Source organism: Panulirus ornatus, chromosome 55 (genome assembly GCF_036320965.1).
Source record: "Panulirus ornatus isolate Po-2019 chromosome 55, ASM3632096v1, whole genome shotgun sequence".
Taxonomy (NCBI): domain Eukaryota; kingdom Metazoa; phylum Arthropoda; class Malacostraca; order Decapoda; family Palinuridae; genus Panulirus; species Panulirus ornatus.
The window spans coordinates 33516158-33534125 of record NC_092278.1 but is presented as its reverse complement, the minus strand read 5'-3'; the positions used below and the strand labels follow the sequence as shown (position 1 = coordinate 33534125).

At 37.2% G+C, this 17968-nt stretch overlaps 1 protein-coding gene across 6 annotated transcripts in view; it reads left to right on the top strand.

Moving 5' to 3' along the window:
• Positions 1–17968, top strand: part of Uggt (UDP-glucose-glycoprotein glucosyltransferase) — a 73946-nt gene that overhangs the window by 336 nt on the left and 55642 nt on the right. For 2 of the 6 annotated variants that reach the window (XM_071693373.1, XM_071693370.1), the window contains exons 2-10: positions 2604–2682; positions 3862–4042; positions 5300–5542; positions 7447–7751; positions 9106–9222; positions 10727–10896; positions 11626–11845; positions 13308–13497; positions 16522–16736. In XM_071693373.1, the coding sequence (XP_071549474.1) occupies positions 5311–5542; positions 7447–7751; positions 9106–9222; positions 10727–10896; positions 11626–11845; positions 13308–13497; positions 16522–16736 (1449 nt within the window). In that variant the 5' untranslated portion in view covers positions 2604–2682; positions 3862–4042; positions 5300–5310. Of the gene's footprint in view, positions 1–2603; positions 2683–3861; positions 4043–5299; positions 5543–7446; positions 7752–9105; positions 9223–10726; positions 10897–11625; positions 11850–13307; positions 13498–16521; positions 16737–17968 lie in introns of those variants that run through there. The other 4 variants (XM_071693369.1, XM_071693372.1, XM_071693371.1 and 1 more) reach the window with 2 other exon arrangements.

Below are 17968 nucleotides of genomic sequence, written 5' to 3'. Positions count from 1 at the left end.
TCGTATGCACGACTGAAAGTTGAATATTCAGATAAGGAACTCTGTGGATGATGCAACAGCAGGCAAAATGCTTCATTGGCCTTTGACCTGCAGGCTACTTGGTCAACCCAGATTTTAAGATATGAAACAATGGTGTGTGGTCTTCATATAGTAAGCTTATATTTCAGGACTATAATTGCAATGCAGGGGAGCGATTACCTGTTGCATAATTGTCATATGTGACAATTAATAGCTAGTTTCTAAGGGCACGTCAGGGATTGTATGGAAGGAAAGAATGTGGATAGATGATTGCTTGTTGCATAATTGTATGTTTTTCAAAATAAGAGACTTTATTGAGATTAAATGGGGCTTTCAAGATTAGGAAAAATGTGGACTTGAATAACCTGGTAAATGTTCTCAGTTGTTATTTTCAAGAAAAGTGGGTTGAAAATTATTCTGATTTGTTTCTGCCTTAAGAAGTGAAATATAGGATGAATAGAACAACTTTAGTCTAATATGTAATTTATGGACACCATAGAAATAGTTACGGAAGTAGATGCAAAGTATATTAGCGTGTATGCTTAAAACTTCATATATCACGGCTGATGGAGTTTGATGTGAATTCCTTGTCTATCATATGATCAGTATGGAGTGGTTATTTTGTAATATGAAAAGCAAAGTTCTGGTTCAGCTCCACATCAGCATTAGCTTTGGCAAATGGGTCATTTTATTTTGCAGTGCCAGAATACCCTTTGTAGAAAACTAAAAAAACAGCATAGGATCATGAATTATATTGTACTGAATAATATAAAAAGCATTTTTGGGAGGGCAAATATGGGATTGAGTAGTGCAAAATGAGGTAAAATGCTTGTTAAGTTTCAACAAAATCTAAAGAATCTCGCCATACCTCAGAAATTAATCGGAATTTCTGTCATCACAGGGAACTATATATAGCCTCTAGAATATAAGTAGCCATATCCTAGAGCAGGATTCATTGGTAAGCTAAGGTAGACTTTACTGAGTGGACGAAGAGGGAGCATTGTTCCATAAACTGCTTTGGTTACATTGCTTGCGTTTCAGTCATGCCTACTGCCCTCTTAACTTTAAATGATAGTGACGGCAAGGAAAAGTTGGTAGAATATTTGGTATTATCACTGTTTTGGACATCATGCAAATTTTAGGACACATTTGTTTGGTTTGGTTTGCTAGTTTAGGTTAAAACCAATGGAAAAACATAGGTTCAACTTCCAAATGTGGATGTCCAAAACTGGAATTAAAGAAAATTTCAGGAGGCACGAGTTTCCAGTTTTTTGACCACTACTCTGCTTTACTCTGTAACTTTTTTTCTTATGTTGAAGGCTCCAGTCACGGACAAAAGTCCACATCAAGGCCATGTCTTTATTGAAGTAGAGAGAATTATGAAATGGAAAAACTGACAAGGGAAAGTATTTATGAATTTTTGAGAGTAAAAGACCTGCCTTGTGAAATGTGCAAGGTCGTAGTTATTGGGAAAGACATGAGAAGGTAGAGTTCCAGAGCTTCGATGTGTATTGGGAAAGACATGAGAAGGTAGAATTTCAGAGCTTTGATGTGTAGGAAGAGAAGCAGCTTTCAAAATTGTCCCTGTTAAAGCAGTTTTCTTGTGTTAGTGATGTGTGAAGTCTGAATTAGGCGTTTTCAGGTGTAGATGGGTTAAGCTCATTTATTTGGTAGGCTAACCTTCCCTTACTGGCATATAGAGCACTGACCCATAGGCCACAAAGTGGCTGGTAGACTAGGGCATTCTGTTGTCACCTCTGCTTATGAAACAATATCTACTTTTTATGGGTCAGTATTCACTCTGTTAATTGATAAGTAGTTGGTGGGAACATCTGAGAAGATAAAGGAAGAATATGGTTATTATAAAAATAAGGGACACGTTATAGAATTTAACCAAACATATAAAAGCTCACCTGAGTTGACAAAGGGGCAAAGATTTATCTGAATTTTCAATGTTATAGTTAAACTATATCAGCAACATTGCCGACTCATTTCCCCAACTCAGTGAAGTGTTCATTAAAATTGACTTGTTTCACTGGGATAGTCAAACCTCGAAGCAAATGAATGTAAATGCATTACCAAAACAATCACAGCTTTTTTGAAAAACATTGAATGTAATTTAAATTTCTGCTATTAAAGGATGATACACAAGGTTTTCGAAGGTTATTGTGATATATGCATTTGTTTCACTAACTTTTTCCTCACTCTTTCCTTTATCTTCATAGCCCTCCCATTATTCTGTTATTTCTAATGTCATTTTATCTCATCAGCAATCATAGAAATTACATCTGATGAGTGTTTGGAGTGTGTTGAAGTTCTTTTGCCCACTTACATATGTTTATCCTGGAGTGCTCTGAACCCGTTAACTGTTGAAAACTTTTAGATACATTTTTCTAGCTGCACAGAACAAACTTGTAAATAGCTTCATTTCCACATGCAGTTACAAGAGTAGGTTTTGCTGAGGGGTATTACTGGGGCACACATAATTTATACAGGTAATCTGTTTAGACTCATTCTCTCTTCAGACCTCAAGGGAGGAAATAAGCAGTTTTGCTACTGTTCTCTCAAAGCCTTATTTTTTACAGGGTGTGGGAGAGGCGAAAGCTCAAGGAGCATTGAAGAATGTGTGGAAGGCGAGAACGTTATCTCAGAAAGCAAAAATTGGTATGTTTGAAGGAATAGTGGCTCTAACAATGTTATATAGATGCGAGGCATGGGTTATAGGTAGGGTTGTGCAGAGGGTGGATGTGTTGGAAATGAGTTGTTTGAGGACAATATGTGGTGTGAGGTGGTTTGATCGAGTAAGTAATGAAATAGTAAGAGAGATGTGTGGAAATAAAAGGAGAGTGGTTGAGAGAGCAGAAGAGAGTGTGTTGAAGTGGTTTGGTCACATGGAGAGAATGAGTAAGGAAAGATTGACAAAGAATATATGTGTCAGAGGTAGAGGGACCTAGGATGGAGTGAAAATGATTTTGAGCGATCGGGGTCTGAACACAGAGGAGAGTGAAAGGCGCTCAAGGAATAGAGTGAATTGGAACAATGTGGTATACCAGGGTCGACGTGCTGTCAATGGATTGAACCAGGGCATGTGAAGCGTCTTGGGTAAACAATGGAAAGTTTTGTGGGGCCTGGATGTGGAGAGGGAGCTGTGGTTTCAGTGCATTACATATATATTGATTTTGGCAAAACATGTTATATGTATGAATTATGCGATGATTTTATTGTAATAAGATATTAGCTAACTATTTCCATTCCACCAGTATATTGCTAGAAAAAGGTATTTATGAAACATATGTCAGCAACATTCTCCTATTATGTTTTTAGTAGTTGAGGCACAGTACCTTAGTATGGATTTTGAATGATTAGATGTAGTTTGCCTGATTTTGTTTTATTTTATAAAAAGTACATTTGTAGCACAACTTCCAGAAAAGGAATTTTTATGACAGGAGTTTCAGCTTAATTGGGCAGGGTTAAGGTTAAGCTACACCAGTTATTTAGGTATTCTTTCTGCTTGAATTATGTAGCACAACATTAAAAAGCCCTTTAAGTCACACACCTGAAACATGATTTTCACAAGAAAAAGTTAAAGGGTAAAGTTTCACTTCTACCCTTTATTTTTTTTATTCCAGACGACACCATAGGAAAATACTGCGTACCAGAAATGAGAAATCTGTTTTGAGACAATAGTTCCATATCTAGATAATATCTTATTATGATGATGGAGCACAAGGTGGTACATATGCAATATTGGATGAATATAAATGTTCTTGGTGATAATTTCTCTGCTGGATCCCACTTCATTACATCATAAGTCATTAGATATATTTTTCTTCATTTTTTTAGTGACTGGAACATGTCCCTTTGATGTGTGCACCCCTTTGAAAATTGTTGTGGACCTGCACTCATTTTAGTGCAAGATAGCTAGTCACAGTTGAGAGGCTAATTTAAAGAAAATCGATGGTCCTGAGGTAGAGGTTCGACGAATTCTTAGTCACCATTGAAGCTTTGTACCCACCAATATAAGGTAAGATAACATTTTTGAATAAAGACCAAACTTGGTCTTACCTGAAATTTGTTATAATTAACTCAATATTTTCCCAGATCTTTAAAGCCCTCCCCTCAGTGTGGGTTTCACATAAGATTGCAAGATAGGAGGTAGTGTACCCTCCTAAAAACTTCTTTGTTTCTAGCAACAAAACATGTGCTCTGTAAAGTTATTCTCTAAAGGATAGTGGATAAAAACTTTTTCTTGAACATTCATTAAAACAATAGTCGTACTCTTCATGCACACTGTCATCATATGTAAGACAGGAGGAAACCAAATCTCTTTCATGTTATGAAATAACATTGAGAATAAGGTAAATGTCTCACCTATGAAAAAGTAGATTAGCTTTTCAAAGGTTTTGGCAAATTTTATTGATTTTCAGTACTTTACATTCACTGACATCACAGCCCTTTCTTTTTCTTGCCCTATCCATTAATGAGTTATGTTGGGGATGCCTGTCTTTTTACCTATGACTAAGTATATTGCCATGAAAGTCATCCACAGGCACAGACTAGAATACCATGATTTTGTTTAAACCAGCTGCCAAGTTGAGGAAAATTGTTAACTTACAGAAATCAGAACTTCTGGAAACCACTTAAATCACTTATTCTGTTAACCAGAATGTGAACAAGAAATTCATTATGATATGCATGAGGAGAACTCTAGAATATATGGGCCCAAATTTACTCTTGGAATTCATTTCCTATTGGCATGAACAGTTTGTTTCCAGAATAAGTTGTGGTAGAAAAATGAAAACTCCAAAATTAGGGTAAAGTAGAATTTTATAATTTTTGACATTTTATCTCATTCATTTGTTTATTTTTTAAGCTTCTTAGTTGAGTATTTTAATTTATAAAGATATTTTCTTTGAAAATTGTTAGTTTTTATCAGCTATGTGAGATGTTACTTTGTGGCGTCAGAACTCTAAAATTAACTAACCTCATTTTAGACGTAAACTTGAAATTTTATAACTAAGATGTGAAGTAGAACTAGTTTCCATTTTTTCTTTTATGGTGTGTAAGAGAGTTCAAAAAAGGCTTGTAAAGACATGATACTCTGGTATCACTTCAATAATCTTATTGTGGGTTGCTTTTATAGTTCTGATATATCAAAAATTTTTGTATTTTCAAACTGGCATAAAAGTTTTTTGAACATTGTTGTTGAAATATTAAATAAACTTAGGTCCATGCCATTTTTAGGAATTTATTGCAGTAAAGATATTTTGAAATTCAACAGCAGTCACAAGGATGAGAGAAATTAAGCTCTGCACTATGTGGATTTTATATATCCTCCTGGCCATGGGTGGACAAGTTGATAGCCAAGGCAAGGTGAAGCCTGTTACAACTCATTTGTCAGCTAAGTGGAGTCACACCCCCTTATTACTGGAAACAGCAGAATACATGAGAGAGGAGAGCCCTGCTACATTTTGGGGCTTTGTAGAGATGGTTGCCCAGAAAGATCCTGAAGTATTCCAGAATAGTAAGTTTATGTAATTTTCAACAGTTTTTTATGATCATATTCGCAGTTTTGACTGGCAATAATGTTTTAAAAGAGTGAAGAAGCTGGAGGTATAGAAGGACAGATGAATGAGTTGAATAGTGCTGATAAACTCCATTTAAGTGTATTTGGGAGGTGTATATGAAAACAAGGATAAGTGGTTATGTGCCTGATGACTAGTTGAAGGCAGGAATTGTTCTTCTCTGCTAAGGTAAAGGCAGTGAAATTGATTGTACAGATTACTGGGGGATAAGTCAATTAGAGTAATTGGTTTTGTTGGATATGATAATGATTGATCATGTTGAGATGATTAGTGAATGCCGTACAGGTGAAGAGCAGAGTGGGTTTAGAAAGGATACAGTGTGTAAACAAGATTTTTGTACTGATAAAGTAGTTGATAAAGTTTGGAGAAAAGGAAGTATTGTATGCAGCATTTATGGATTGTGAGAGTTGTTTCAGGATTAGGTTAACTTCATTGTATATTGTTTATGGGGAAGACTTTTGATTGCTGTTAAGACTTAAGATATTAGATAAAGTTCTTGAGAAAAGGTATGAAGTGCATGCAACATTTATGGATGTATAAAGTTATATGATGAATTGGTTAGCTTTCTTAGAAGATCTGACTCAGTATTGTGTATGTGAAATACTTCTGAATGCTTGTAAAATATAAAGGAAATAGTTCATGTGTTATCTGTGTATTAAGGTTGTGTGATGCCAACATGGTGGTCATATGTACATATGAATGGAGCACTGCATGAAATGGAAAGGGTGTATGGGTACCTGATTCTAGATGAATTTACTTCATTTGTTGTATGTACATGATGCTGTGCTGTCAGCTGATAAGGAGGTGAGTTGACGAGAATGATCAGTTGCTTTGTTGTTGTATGTAGGAGGTGAATACTTAGAATGATGCCAGTAAATCTCTAGTTTCTAGTTTTGAAAGGGGCAGAATGTCACAGTGAATGGGAAGAACTGGAAATTGGTAATGAGTTTAGATATTTAGGAGCAAATTTCATTAAGGATGAAAGTAAGAGGGTCGCCAATTAAAGTAGAGTCTTGCAGGGGAGGAGAATTGGAGATGAACTGAAAACTTTCATATATGGGGAAAAAAAATTATTTAAGTGCAAACAGTGCAAGAAACTTGTATCAAGGAGTATTAAGGATTGCTAGTCCTCTTTATGAGGTATAGGGCAGGATATGTAAGAAATGCATGTAGAGATGATAATGTGTGTAGCACTCTAGAGAAGGAATTAGGAGAATGGATAAAGTGATCGCTGAAGGTGAAAGGATATGTGCTATGAAGAAATCATTAGATGGTTACACTGATGAAATTCTTTTAGGATGGTATGGTTGTTTGAATGTATGACAGATGATTGTTTGATGAAGAGGTTATATGGTATGCTTAAATGTAAAAGGAGAGTAAACCACAGAAGAGATGGATAATTGCATTAAGAGAATTGCAGTAGGGTTAGTAATGTACAGGTGAGGTTGGGAGAGAAATTATTTTTGAGATAAAATGCAATGAATGCATTTTAAGTATTATGTCGGTTTTGTTAGAGATAGTCTCCCTCGTGTGCAGTGTGAAAAGGTAAACAGCTTTCATATAATTGTAAATTCATATTTCCCTTTAAAACACCAAGGCATTAAGGTTGTATGTAAGGGATTTGAAAGGCTTTATGTACCTAGTCCATTCCACAGAATTAGTTTTGACAGAGTTTTTATTTGCAATGGCATATACAGTTGATGAAAGAGTTTCCTTTCGTAATGATACAAATAGTGACTTGTCATTTAAGTTAGTTTTGTTTATGTATATATTTTGTTATTGATTTTATTTATTGGTTTTAGTTAATTCTCTTAAAGCTTTTATTGTGGCTTCATCCAAACAGAAAGTGATAAGGAAATATTTGAGGAGACACTCTCAGCAGCAGGACAGTTCCTGTCCCCATCACAGCTAGCTTTGTTAAAGCTCAGCTTATCGTTGCGAGCCTACTCCCCCAGGATTGAAATGTACCATCAGATAGGTCTTGATCGAGACCTGCCAAGCAGTGACAAGTGTGGAGCTGCAGTAGATGTAAATGGGAAGCTGACATGTGATATTGAGGAAATGAGACAGCTTGTTCAAAAGGAAACTGGAGACAAACCCATCACATATGAAGTAGATCATCATTTTCCTGGAGGAGAAAATGCCAAGGTAGTTTTGTATTTGATTGGAATAGGATGAAAGGTGTGAGACTGGGTTTGTAAGCATTTATGAGTTTGCAGAGGAAGGGAGGGGCCTTCTGATGCATGATAACTGGTTTGAAAAGATGATTGCTTGGCATTGTGTTAGCTAAGTTTTTGTTTGGTTGAGACTAGCTTTAAATTCTTGTACAGTTGAGAGTAAGTATGAGAGTTTTATTATTTTAGCTTTAAAGCATGAGAGAATGAAAATTATTGTAGTGTTAGTGCACATGCTTCGTAGGAATAGAGCTTGAAAGAATAACTGGGGAACTCATTTTTAGGAATTAGGTAAACAATATGTTCTGAAACAAAGAAAAATATTAAGTGATATGGAGGTGTGGAGATCCAAGATACAGTTATGGTAGAGCAATAACGTGTGCATTACTGGACATGATAAGTAGTGTGTCTGCGTGAAGTGGAGTAAGTTTATATGGTACCCTGATAACGTTGTTACCATTTTCATCTTTGTTTTTTTGAATGTAGACCTGTAATTTCAGTAGTCAATATGTTTTTATGAGCCTTCCAATGCATTCAAAGATTGAGAATCATCTGGCAAGACCCCAGCTTCGTGTCTTTATCATTATTGTGGGCATGTTATACTTTACTGGAATCATTGCAATATACCTTAATCAGTTGTGTAAGCTTGTAGCCATATGACTTATAACTTTTTTGGTCATTCTTATAAGAAAAGGGCATCATGAAAGTTGTTGGTGTACATATCATCCATACTAATCTATGATAACTTTTCTTCAAATATGGATTAAACGCAAACTGACAAATGCGAAATTCCTTTGTGTAGTTAAAGCATTTTAATTGGAGTTGAGAATAGCTTAGGAGATGCTAGAAAAGTAGGTACAGGATTTGGAGGTCTAGAAATATATAAATGAAGGAAAGGATGTTTTTGTGCACTTTTATTCTTTATGATATCTGATGGGATGTGTGTTTTCCGGAATCATATGTGATAGAAAGATGAAAGTAGGATGTTTGATCATAGTTGATTAATGGATTATTGAATTTGAGTTAGCAATGAGAAATAGGAATGAAGTAGTATTTTTGTATATAACATTGAGATGTAGGAGTTAGATGGTAGTTTTGTATATAAGAACTAATTGTGGACTGATTTTTGCAAGGCACTGTTATGGTAAAGACAACTCATAATGAAAGTTTCAAATTAGAATTGATATGGTGGAGCTTGAGTCAGCATGATGACAATATATTCGAGAGCAAATTCCTGTATAGAAAAGTTGTATACCATTTCATTATTATTTTACTAACATATTCATCTTGTAGATTTATTTATGTTTAACAATTTCCTAATGGATTAGGTTGGAGTGGTGCTGTATGGTGAATTAGGATCAGCAGAATTTAAGAAGTTTCATCAAGCTTTGAAGGACCTTGTGAGTGATGGCAAAGTGGATTATATTCTCCGTCATCGGATAAAAGTAAGAATCCATATCAATTTATTTTATACTTGGCTCTCTCTCTGACATCCTTTTCTTCTGGCAACTTTCATCAAAAGGGTGGCCTTAGCACAAATTATACTTAACAGTGATTGTGAATAGATTTTTTGATAAAAAAAGTGCTGAACAACAAATTGTGAAGACTTCACCTTCATATAATTTTCATGATATAACCTCAGAACCCTGTTGAAAGGACTACAGCAGCTTCAAGGCTGTGCTGCACTTATTAGCAGGAATTAATGGACCCTTATGGAGTAAAAACATTGGCAGAGGCACTGTACTTTTCATCCATTGATAATCATAAAACCATGCTGAAAGTGGCACTTTACCAGTGGCACAACCTTAAGCAGGTGGGGTCTGATAACAGCAGACATGTATGCATATACAAGTATATATTGATACTGTAATAGTGGGTGTTTCCAGACTCTGCCTGCTGTATGTTATACCATGAGCGAAAAGTCACCTTTGGTGAGGCTCTGTCGGTAGTAGTACAGTCTCTTCAAAGAACTTCTCTCTCTCCAAAGGAGTCTTCATTTTCCTGCTACTGGAAATACTTAGCCTTAGGCTGCAGGAGCCTTTCTTTGAAATTGGTTCTGGGGTAATTATAGATAGAAAAATAGATATGTAAAACTGACTGTTCAAGTGACAGAGTTGTAAGTTTGTTGTGGGAGGATAAAATGTTTTGGAAAGAGGTTGATAGCTTAAAAAGAATAGAGAACAAATGTGAACATCGTTGATGGGGACGAATGGAGAGGTTGTAACAGATAGTAATGAAGTGGGGAGGCAATGGGATGAGTACTTTGGACTGTTGAGTGTGTTTGATGATATTTTGTCAGCGTACAGTGTTTTTGGTAGGAGAAGTATGTGAGGTGAGAAAATCAGGGCAAGTGGTTTGGTGGCAAGAGGAGAGGTGGTGAAAGCTTTGCTGGCAAGAGAGCTGGAGTAAATGGTATTGCAGTTGAATTTCTTAAGAAAGGGTATAACTTGTTGATTGGTTGGTTATGATTTTGAATGTATGTATGGATCATGGTGAAGTGCTGAAGAATGGCTGAATGCATGTATAATGCATTAGTGTAAAGGTAAGGGGGACGAAGTTGAGTGTTCAAATTACAGAGGTGTAAGTTTGTCGAGTGTACTTGGTAAGCTGTATGGGGAAATGGTGATTGAGAGAATGGTGGCATGCACAGAGCATACAAACCTCTGCAGTTTGCTGAGTTTTCAAGCAAAGAAAAATAGCCTCAAAGACATTTCTATTTTATAATGTGGAATGAATGAAATTTAGGTTTTAAGTAAAGAAGGCAATTAAAGATATAATATTACAGATGATTGTTCATGAAAGGAATGATGCCATGCAGTACATGGATGATACCAGTGTTTTATGTAAGAGAAATTTAAGATTTTTAGTATTATATTTATTCATGTTTGAGGTAAAGATGCACATTGATTTTGTTGATCAGTATGCAGAATGAATTATTTGTTGCCTTAGAATCGATCTTCAAAGAAAGTTCGACTGAGTGGGTATGGTGTGGAATTGGCCATCAAAAGCACTGAATACAAGGCTCAGGATGACACTAAAGTTCAAGAGGATGGAGAAGGACATGAAGAGGATGAGGAGCAGGAAGTGGAGGTTGAGGGTTTCCTCTTTTCCAAGTTAGAGTGAGTTGCTTTCATTTTCATATGTACTGATTACCATAAAATCTTGAATTTATAGTTTGATATAACAGCTGAATTTTTTTATTGCCGTAAGTTATGAGAAGAAACAACTAGGGGTTATCACAAGAGAAATTCCACAGGGAGCAAGGTCATATAAATAATAAGAACCTGTGAACACTTTGTGTTTCCTACATTGCATGACCAGTATTTCATCCATTGCCTTTTGTCACATTTTCATAGCTTTAAAGTTTAGTCAGATACTGATATAACATCATGCAGTTTTCCCTAGTATCTGAAGAACTAAGTAGCATAAAACCTAAAACTTTTGCTTGGACTTTGCTTGAGTTAGGCCACATATGAAATTGTGTAAACTAGAACTTAACATGGCTTCTGAGTTTCACCTTTGGCTTTTGAACTTAATTTATTTTTAGTATTTTATTTTTCAGACAATATTTCATCCCCAATAACTGTAATGCACTGATGGTAATAAAGTACTCCATGGAACACCCTTTTTTCCTTTTAGTTACTGTAGACTTTCTCTTTGAATTCAGGGTTATATTAGAGGATTATTAAGAAGTTCAGGAATGGAAGGAAATTCCACGTTCCCTGAGAGAAAAATTAAAGGTGGTATTATATCAGAATAGTTTGGCAGAAGCTAATTTTTGATGTATTGTAATACTTGAACATATTTCGATATATTTTGTTAATTTTTTTCCTGATCTTTCTTTTTAGGTCTCTTCATCCAGAAAAGTTGGAAGAACTGAATCAGTTGAAAAAGCACTTAGTGGAGTCACGCCATGAAATGGCACCAATGAAAGTCTGGCAGCTACAGCATTTGAGTATGCAAGCTGCTCAGCGCATCATGTCAGCACCTAAGGATCAACAGCTTAGTCTCTTTGTTCATACAGCGCAGAACTTTCCAATGCTTGCGCGTTCACTGGTTAGGATAAAGGTAGGTTTCATTTGGACTTTATTACTGTCAATATGTTGAGGGTCAAGTCAATTGGGAGGTGAGTTTGAATGGAGAAAAACTGGAGGAAGTGAAGTGTTTTAGATATCTGGGAGTGGATCTGTCAGCGGATGGAACCATGGAAGCGGAAGTGGATCATAGGGTGGGGGAGGGGGCGAAAATTTTGGGAGCCTTGAAAAATGTGTGGAAGTCGAGAACATTATCCCGGAAAGCAAAAATGGGTATGTTTGAAGGAATAGTGGTTCCAACAATGTTGTATGGTTGCGAGGCGTGGGCTATGGATAGAGTTGTGCGCAGGAGGATGGATGTGCTGGAAATGAGATGTTTGAGGACAATGTGTGGTGTGAGGTGGTTTGATCGAGTAAGTAACGTAAGGGTAAGAGAGATGTGTGGAAATAAAAAGAGCGTGGTTGAGAGAGCAGAAGAGGGTGTTTTGAAATGGTTTGGGCACATGGAGAGAATGAGTGAGGAAAGATTGACCAAGAGGATATATGTGTCGGAGGTGGAGGGAACGAGGAGAAGAGGGAGACCAAATTGGAGGTGGAAAGATGGAGTGAAAAGGATTTTGTGTGATCGGGGCCTGAACATGCAGGAGGGTGAAAGGAGGGCAAGGAATAGAGTGAATTGGAGCGATGTGGTATACAGGGGTTGTCGTGCTGTCAGTGGATTGAATCAAGGCATGTGAAGCGTCCGGGGTAAACCATGGAAAGCTGTGTAGGTATGTATATTTGCGTGTGTGGACGTGTGTATGTACATGTGTATGGGGGGGGTTGGGCCATTTCTTTCGTCTGTTTCCTTGCGCTACCTCGCAAACGCGGGAGACAGCGACATAGTATAAAAAAAAAAAAAAAAAATGTCCCAAATGGTAGGGTATATAAGGATTTTACTTTTTCTTAGAAAGATGACTTGATAGTAAAGCTTTTTATTTTTATGTATACTCCTGAAGGTTTAGCATTAGTCAGATTGCATATTAACCATTATGTATGATGAAGATTAACAAACTCTCTTGTATTTACACATCTAATAAGATGTGTTGAACCATCAACTTACTTATGTTATGGATTGTACATTGTCCAAGTTCCAGCTGGAAATCTCCCCCCTTGTATTATTTTCCTAATGAAGGAATGAAATTAAGAGACAAATGAGGATCTTTTATCCTCAAAGCCTCACTCTTGTGGGAAATAGTGAACGTGTATGAAAGAAAAAGAACGTCACCCATGTCTTTTTGTTGGCAAACTGTAAAGCACATTACTACAAATACTCTACAACTCATTGTTAGAATGAATATATAAAGTTGCTTAATGTACTTCAGCTTATGTTATATATGCGTTAGATTATAAAAGTGTAGACATTACAGTTTATAGTCATCATGAAGTCTTAACCAATGCTGTTATTTATTTTTTATGACTGCAATACGTGTGTGCTTTGAATGTCAAATTTACAGGTAGATGACAAAATGAAGAGAGAAATTCTGAAGAATCAGAACCAGCTCAGCTCTCAAATGGAGGTGAACCCATCTGATGCTGCTCTGTTCATCAATGGGATGTATCTTGACATGGACTATACCAATATATACACCTTGCTTGATCATATCCGAACTGAAGAAAGAGTAATGGGAGGTCTTCATAAACTTGGTGAGTCAAAATTTTGATTTATCAGCTTCTTTTATTTTATATAATTGAATTGTGTAACTTGTGGTATGTATAAGAGTTAGTTTTGGGACTTTCCTTAAGGTGGTGATGTATTAGAATTTTAAGGATCATGTTTTGATATAGAATCAGATGAAGCTGTTTCGTATTTGTTCATAATCCTTAGGGCATAGCTTATTTGCTAGAAGTTTACACATTTACATATGTTGTAATGAAGTAGGTCTGTTGATGTTCATAAGCAAGAACTCAAGTGTAAAAAAATATAATGGTTAAGTGAGTGTGAAATGGTAGGTGGCATTTTCTTTGGCTTTGTTTAGCTTAATAGTGTTGAGAAGGTGAACAGTAAGGGAAAGCATGAGCACAAAAAAAGGGAGACACTGTTTAGGTATCTCTTATGAAGTTGTCATTAACTCATGTGTAGCAGATTGAAATTTGTCATTCTCTAAAGATTGATGTTCTATTAGGTTTTTTACCTGTAGGTAAGTTTGAATGGAGAAAAACTGGAGGAAGTGAAGTGTTTTAGATATCTGGGAGTGGATCTGGCAGCGGATGGAACCATGGAAGCGGAAGTGGATCATAGGGTGGGGGAGGGGGCGAAAATTCTGGGGGCCTTGAAGAATGTGTGGAAGTCGAGAACATTATCTCGGAAAGCAAAAATGGGTATGTTTGAAGGAATAGTGGTTCCAACAATGTTGTATGGTTGCGAGGCGTGGGCTATGGATAGAGTTGTGCGCAGGAGGATGGATGTGCTGGAAATGAGATGTTTGAGGACAATGTGTGGTGTGAGGTGGTTTGATCGAGTAAGTAACGTAAGGGTAAGAGAGATGTGTGGAAATAAAAAGAGCGTGGTTGAGAGAGCAGAAGAGGGTGTTTTGAAGTGGTTTGGGCACATGGAGAGAATGAGTGAGGAAAGATTGACCAAGAGGATATATGTGTTGGAGGTGGAGGGAGCAAGGAGAAGAGGGAGACCAAATTGGAGGTGGAAAGATGGAGTGAAAAAGATTTTGTGTGATCGGGGCCTGAACATGCAGGAGGGTGAAAGGAGGGCAAGGAATAGAGTGAATTGGAGCGATGTGGTATACCGGGGTTGACATGCTGTCAGTGGATTGAATCAAGGCATGTGAAGCGTCTGGGGTAAACCATGGAAAGCTGTGTAGGTATGTATATTTACGTGTGTGGACGTATGTATATACATGTGTATGGGGGGGGGGGTTGGGCCATTTCTTTCGTCTGTTTCCTTGCGCTACCTCGCAAACGCGGGAGACAGCGACAAAAAAAAAAGAAAAAAAAAATGTATGCAGAATGATACTTAAGGAGGAACCTCGTTCTCTTGTGATCATGTTGACCAAATTCATTGTTAAAGACTGAAATTTGCAAATTATCTGAAAACCCTCCAATGTAGTATGGTGCTTATGAATTATATACAGGTACAGGAGCTTAATTGGATTTTTGATGTTGTATTATGGTGAGAATCTTATCATTGTGCAAACTGTGCAGCACTCTGTAGTATATACATTCACAAGAGTTAACACTCTCCCAGCTTGGATGCAGAGGGGAGGAAAGGGAACTGCTGCTCCTGCAATAAAATAATTCTTAGATGAAGATGGTTGGGGAAATCTGTTTTAGGTGCTAGAGTGGTTGAACATAGCACAGTGTAGGTAAGACTGTCTGATGATGATGATGGTGCAGATGTAAGGGGAGGTTGCGTGGACTTGAATGCAGTGGCACTGTATCTTGGCTAAAAGAGACCAAGGTCCTCCATAAGTTTGACTCATCAGTATCATTTTAGATCACATCCTTAATGGAGTTCATCAAAAACAGCTAGTTAGGTGGCAACATTTGATGGATAGTCAACCAATCATCAACCTGCCAGAATTGTTTGGGTGTTGGCCCATTGACTAGGTGGCTACTACTTTCTTTCTCATCCTTTATTCCTCCTCTTTACCTTCCTCATCTTGCAAAATGTCTTGACTGTTGTTGCTTAAAATTTCTTCGTCTGTCAGCTTATCCTGTGTCCTCAGCACCCACGTTGATTCTTACATCAGTCTTGCCTTCTTTGATATCATATGCAGTGCATTCACGGCCAAAATTATTCAAAAGATATTTAGTAATGTTAGACTTAGTTCAAAGTCTCTGGCCATTATTTATTCCAGCTCTGCGCGATAGTTTCTTTTTTTTTGACTTGATACAAGGTGTTGCTAGAGTCGTTTACAAAATCTTTCATTTTCAGACTTTTAGAGTAGTCAGACATGGTTTTCCTTTTCTGCTTGTGGAGACACTTTAGAAGTTGTTTATTAGAAAGTGTGAAATTTTGGATTACTTCTTGTAGTGTTGCCCATGACAAGCATGGCCTCCTCCAACTTTATGGACCTAAGGTGAGCCATGATGGACAGGCTAGCATTGTGTGGAATCACCAGGTCAAAATAAGAAAGGTCATCCAGTTGGACTTTTGGTCCTTGTAGTTGACAGGGAGTGTGATTCTGTTCTAAAATGCCCTAGATTCTTGTACTTTCTGATAGCAAGTGGCTTCAGCTTGTGAATTCCTGCAGTATTAAAACAAAAGGTTGAGGTAATTTTCTCCTTGATTTTGTCATTGCCTGATAGCATCTTCTCTTCCATGCTTGGTGGAGTACAGTTTGGTATACATTGTTACATTAGCCCGTCACGTCACAACTGTAGTCTTGCTGAGGTGATAACTTGTACTTGGTGATGAATTCCTTATGTTTCTGACAGACTATTGCTATTTCCAACATTATCATGTGCATCAGATATGTTTTGTGTGTGAGGATAGAAATGTGAATGGAGACTTGTTGTTTGATGAAGTTACTTAGCATGCAATATGAAAATTTTAAGATTTTTTAGATTAGTATGGGTACCCCTGTTCTCTTTAACACATTTAGCATATGGATGTGTGAGTTTCAGTATGAGGCTGTTTCCACCCTGTGTAAATAAGAATAGAACTTAGAGATGATGGATATGATAGAACAGTATTGTTTTTCTCTTCAACAGGAGTGTATGGAGAATCTTTAAGTACACTGCTACATCTGGATGTCAGCGAAAGCAATCAAGAATATGGTATTGATATTCGTGACACAGCTATTATGTGGATGAATAATATTGAAACAGATAAAGCCTATCGCAAGTGGCCAGTATCAACAGGAGAACTTCTGAGACCAACATATCCAGGCATGTTGCGCAGTATCCGGAAGAATTTTCACAACTTGGTAATTGTTTTGAATGTTGATGATTGATTATAAAAGGTAGATTACATATCAGGAGATTGCACATGTGTCACTGTATTATTGTTGCACTATTACTCAATATGCATATGTATTTTTGTGGGCATCACTGGGTAATTTCATGAGAGTAGTTTGGAATTGTATGTTTTATTTACCTCACCTCAGAAACAAAATGCATACAATTTTTGAATGGCCTGGTCACACCAGTCTCATCCTCTTAGGCACTCTTGATGTCTAGCAAGAATGTTTGCTCTTTAAGGGAAGAACAATAGGAGATGATAATTTTTTCCTGGGTTAGCAAGGTAGTACCAGGAAACAAATGAACAAACACATCCACTCACTTTCACACACACACACACACACACACACACACACACACACACACACACACATACATATATATTATTTATTTATTTATTTATTTATTTTGCTTTGTCACTGTGTCCCGCATTAGCGAGGTAGTGCAAGGAAACAGATGAAAGAATGGCCCAACCCACCCACATGCGCATGTATACACATACACGTCCACACACGCAAATATACATACCTGTACATCTCAACGTATACATTTATATACACACACAGACATATACATATATACACATGTACATAATTCATACTGTCTGCCTTTATTCATTCCCATCGCCACCTCGCCACACATGTAATAACAACCCCCTCCCACCTCATGTGTGCAAGGTAGTGCTAGGAAAAGACAACAAAGGCCCCATTCGTTCACACTCAGACTCTAGCTGTCATGTAATAATGCAAACCACAGCTCCCTTTCCACATCTAGGCCCCACAGAACTTTCCATGGTTTACCCCAGACGCTTCATATGCCCTGGTTCAGTCCATTGACAGCACGTTGGCCCCGGTATACCACATCGTTCCAATTCACTCTATTCCTTGCATGCCTTTCACCCACCTGCATGTTCAGGCCCCGATCACCCAAAATCTTTTTCACTCCATCTTTCCACCTCCAATTTGGTCTCCCACTTCTCCTCATTCCCTCCACCTCTGACACATATATCCTCTTTGTCAATCTTTCCTCACTCATTCTCTCCATGTGACCAAACCATTTCAAAACACCCTCTTCTGCTCTCTCAACCACACTCTTTTTATTACCACACATCTCTTACTCGATTATTACTTGATCAAACCACCTCACACCACATATTGTCTTCAAACATCTCATTTCCATCTCATTTGGAATGATGTGG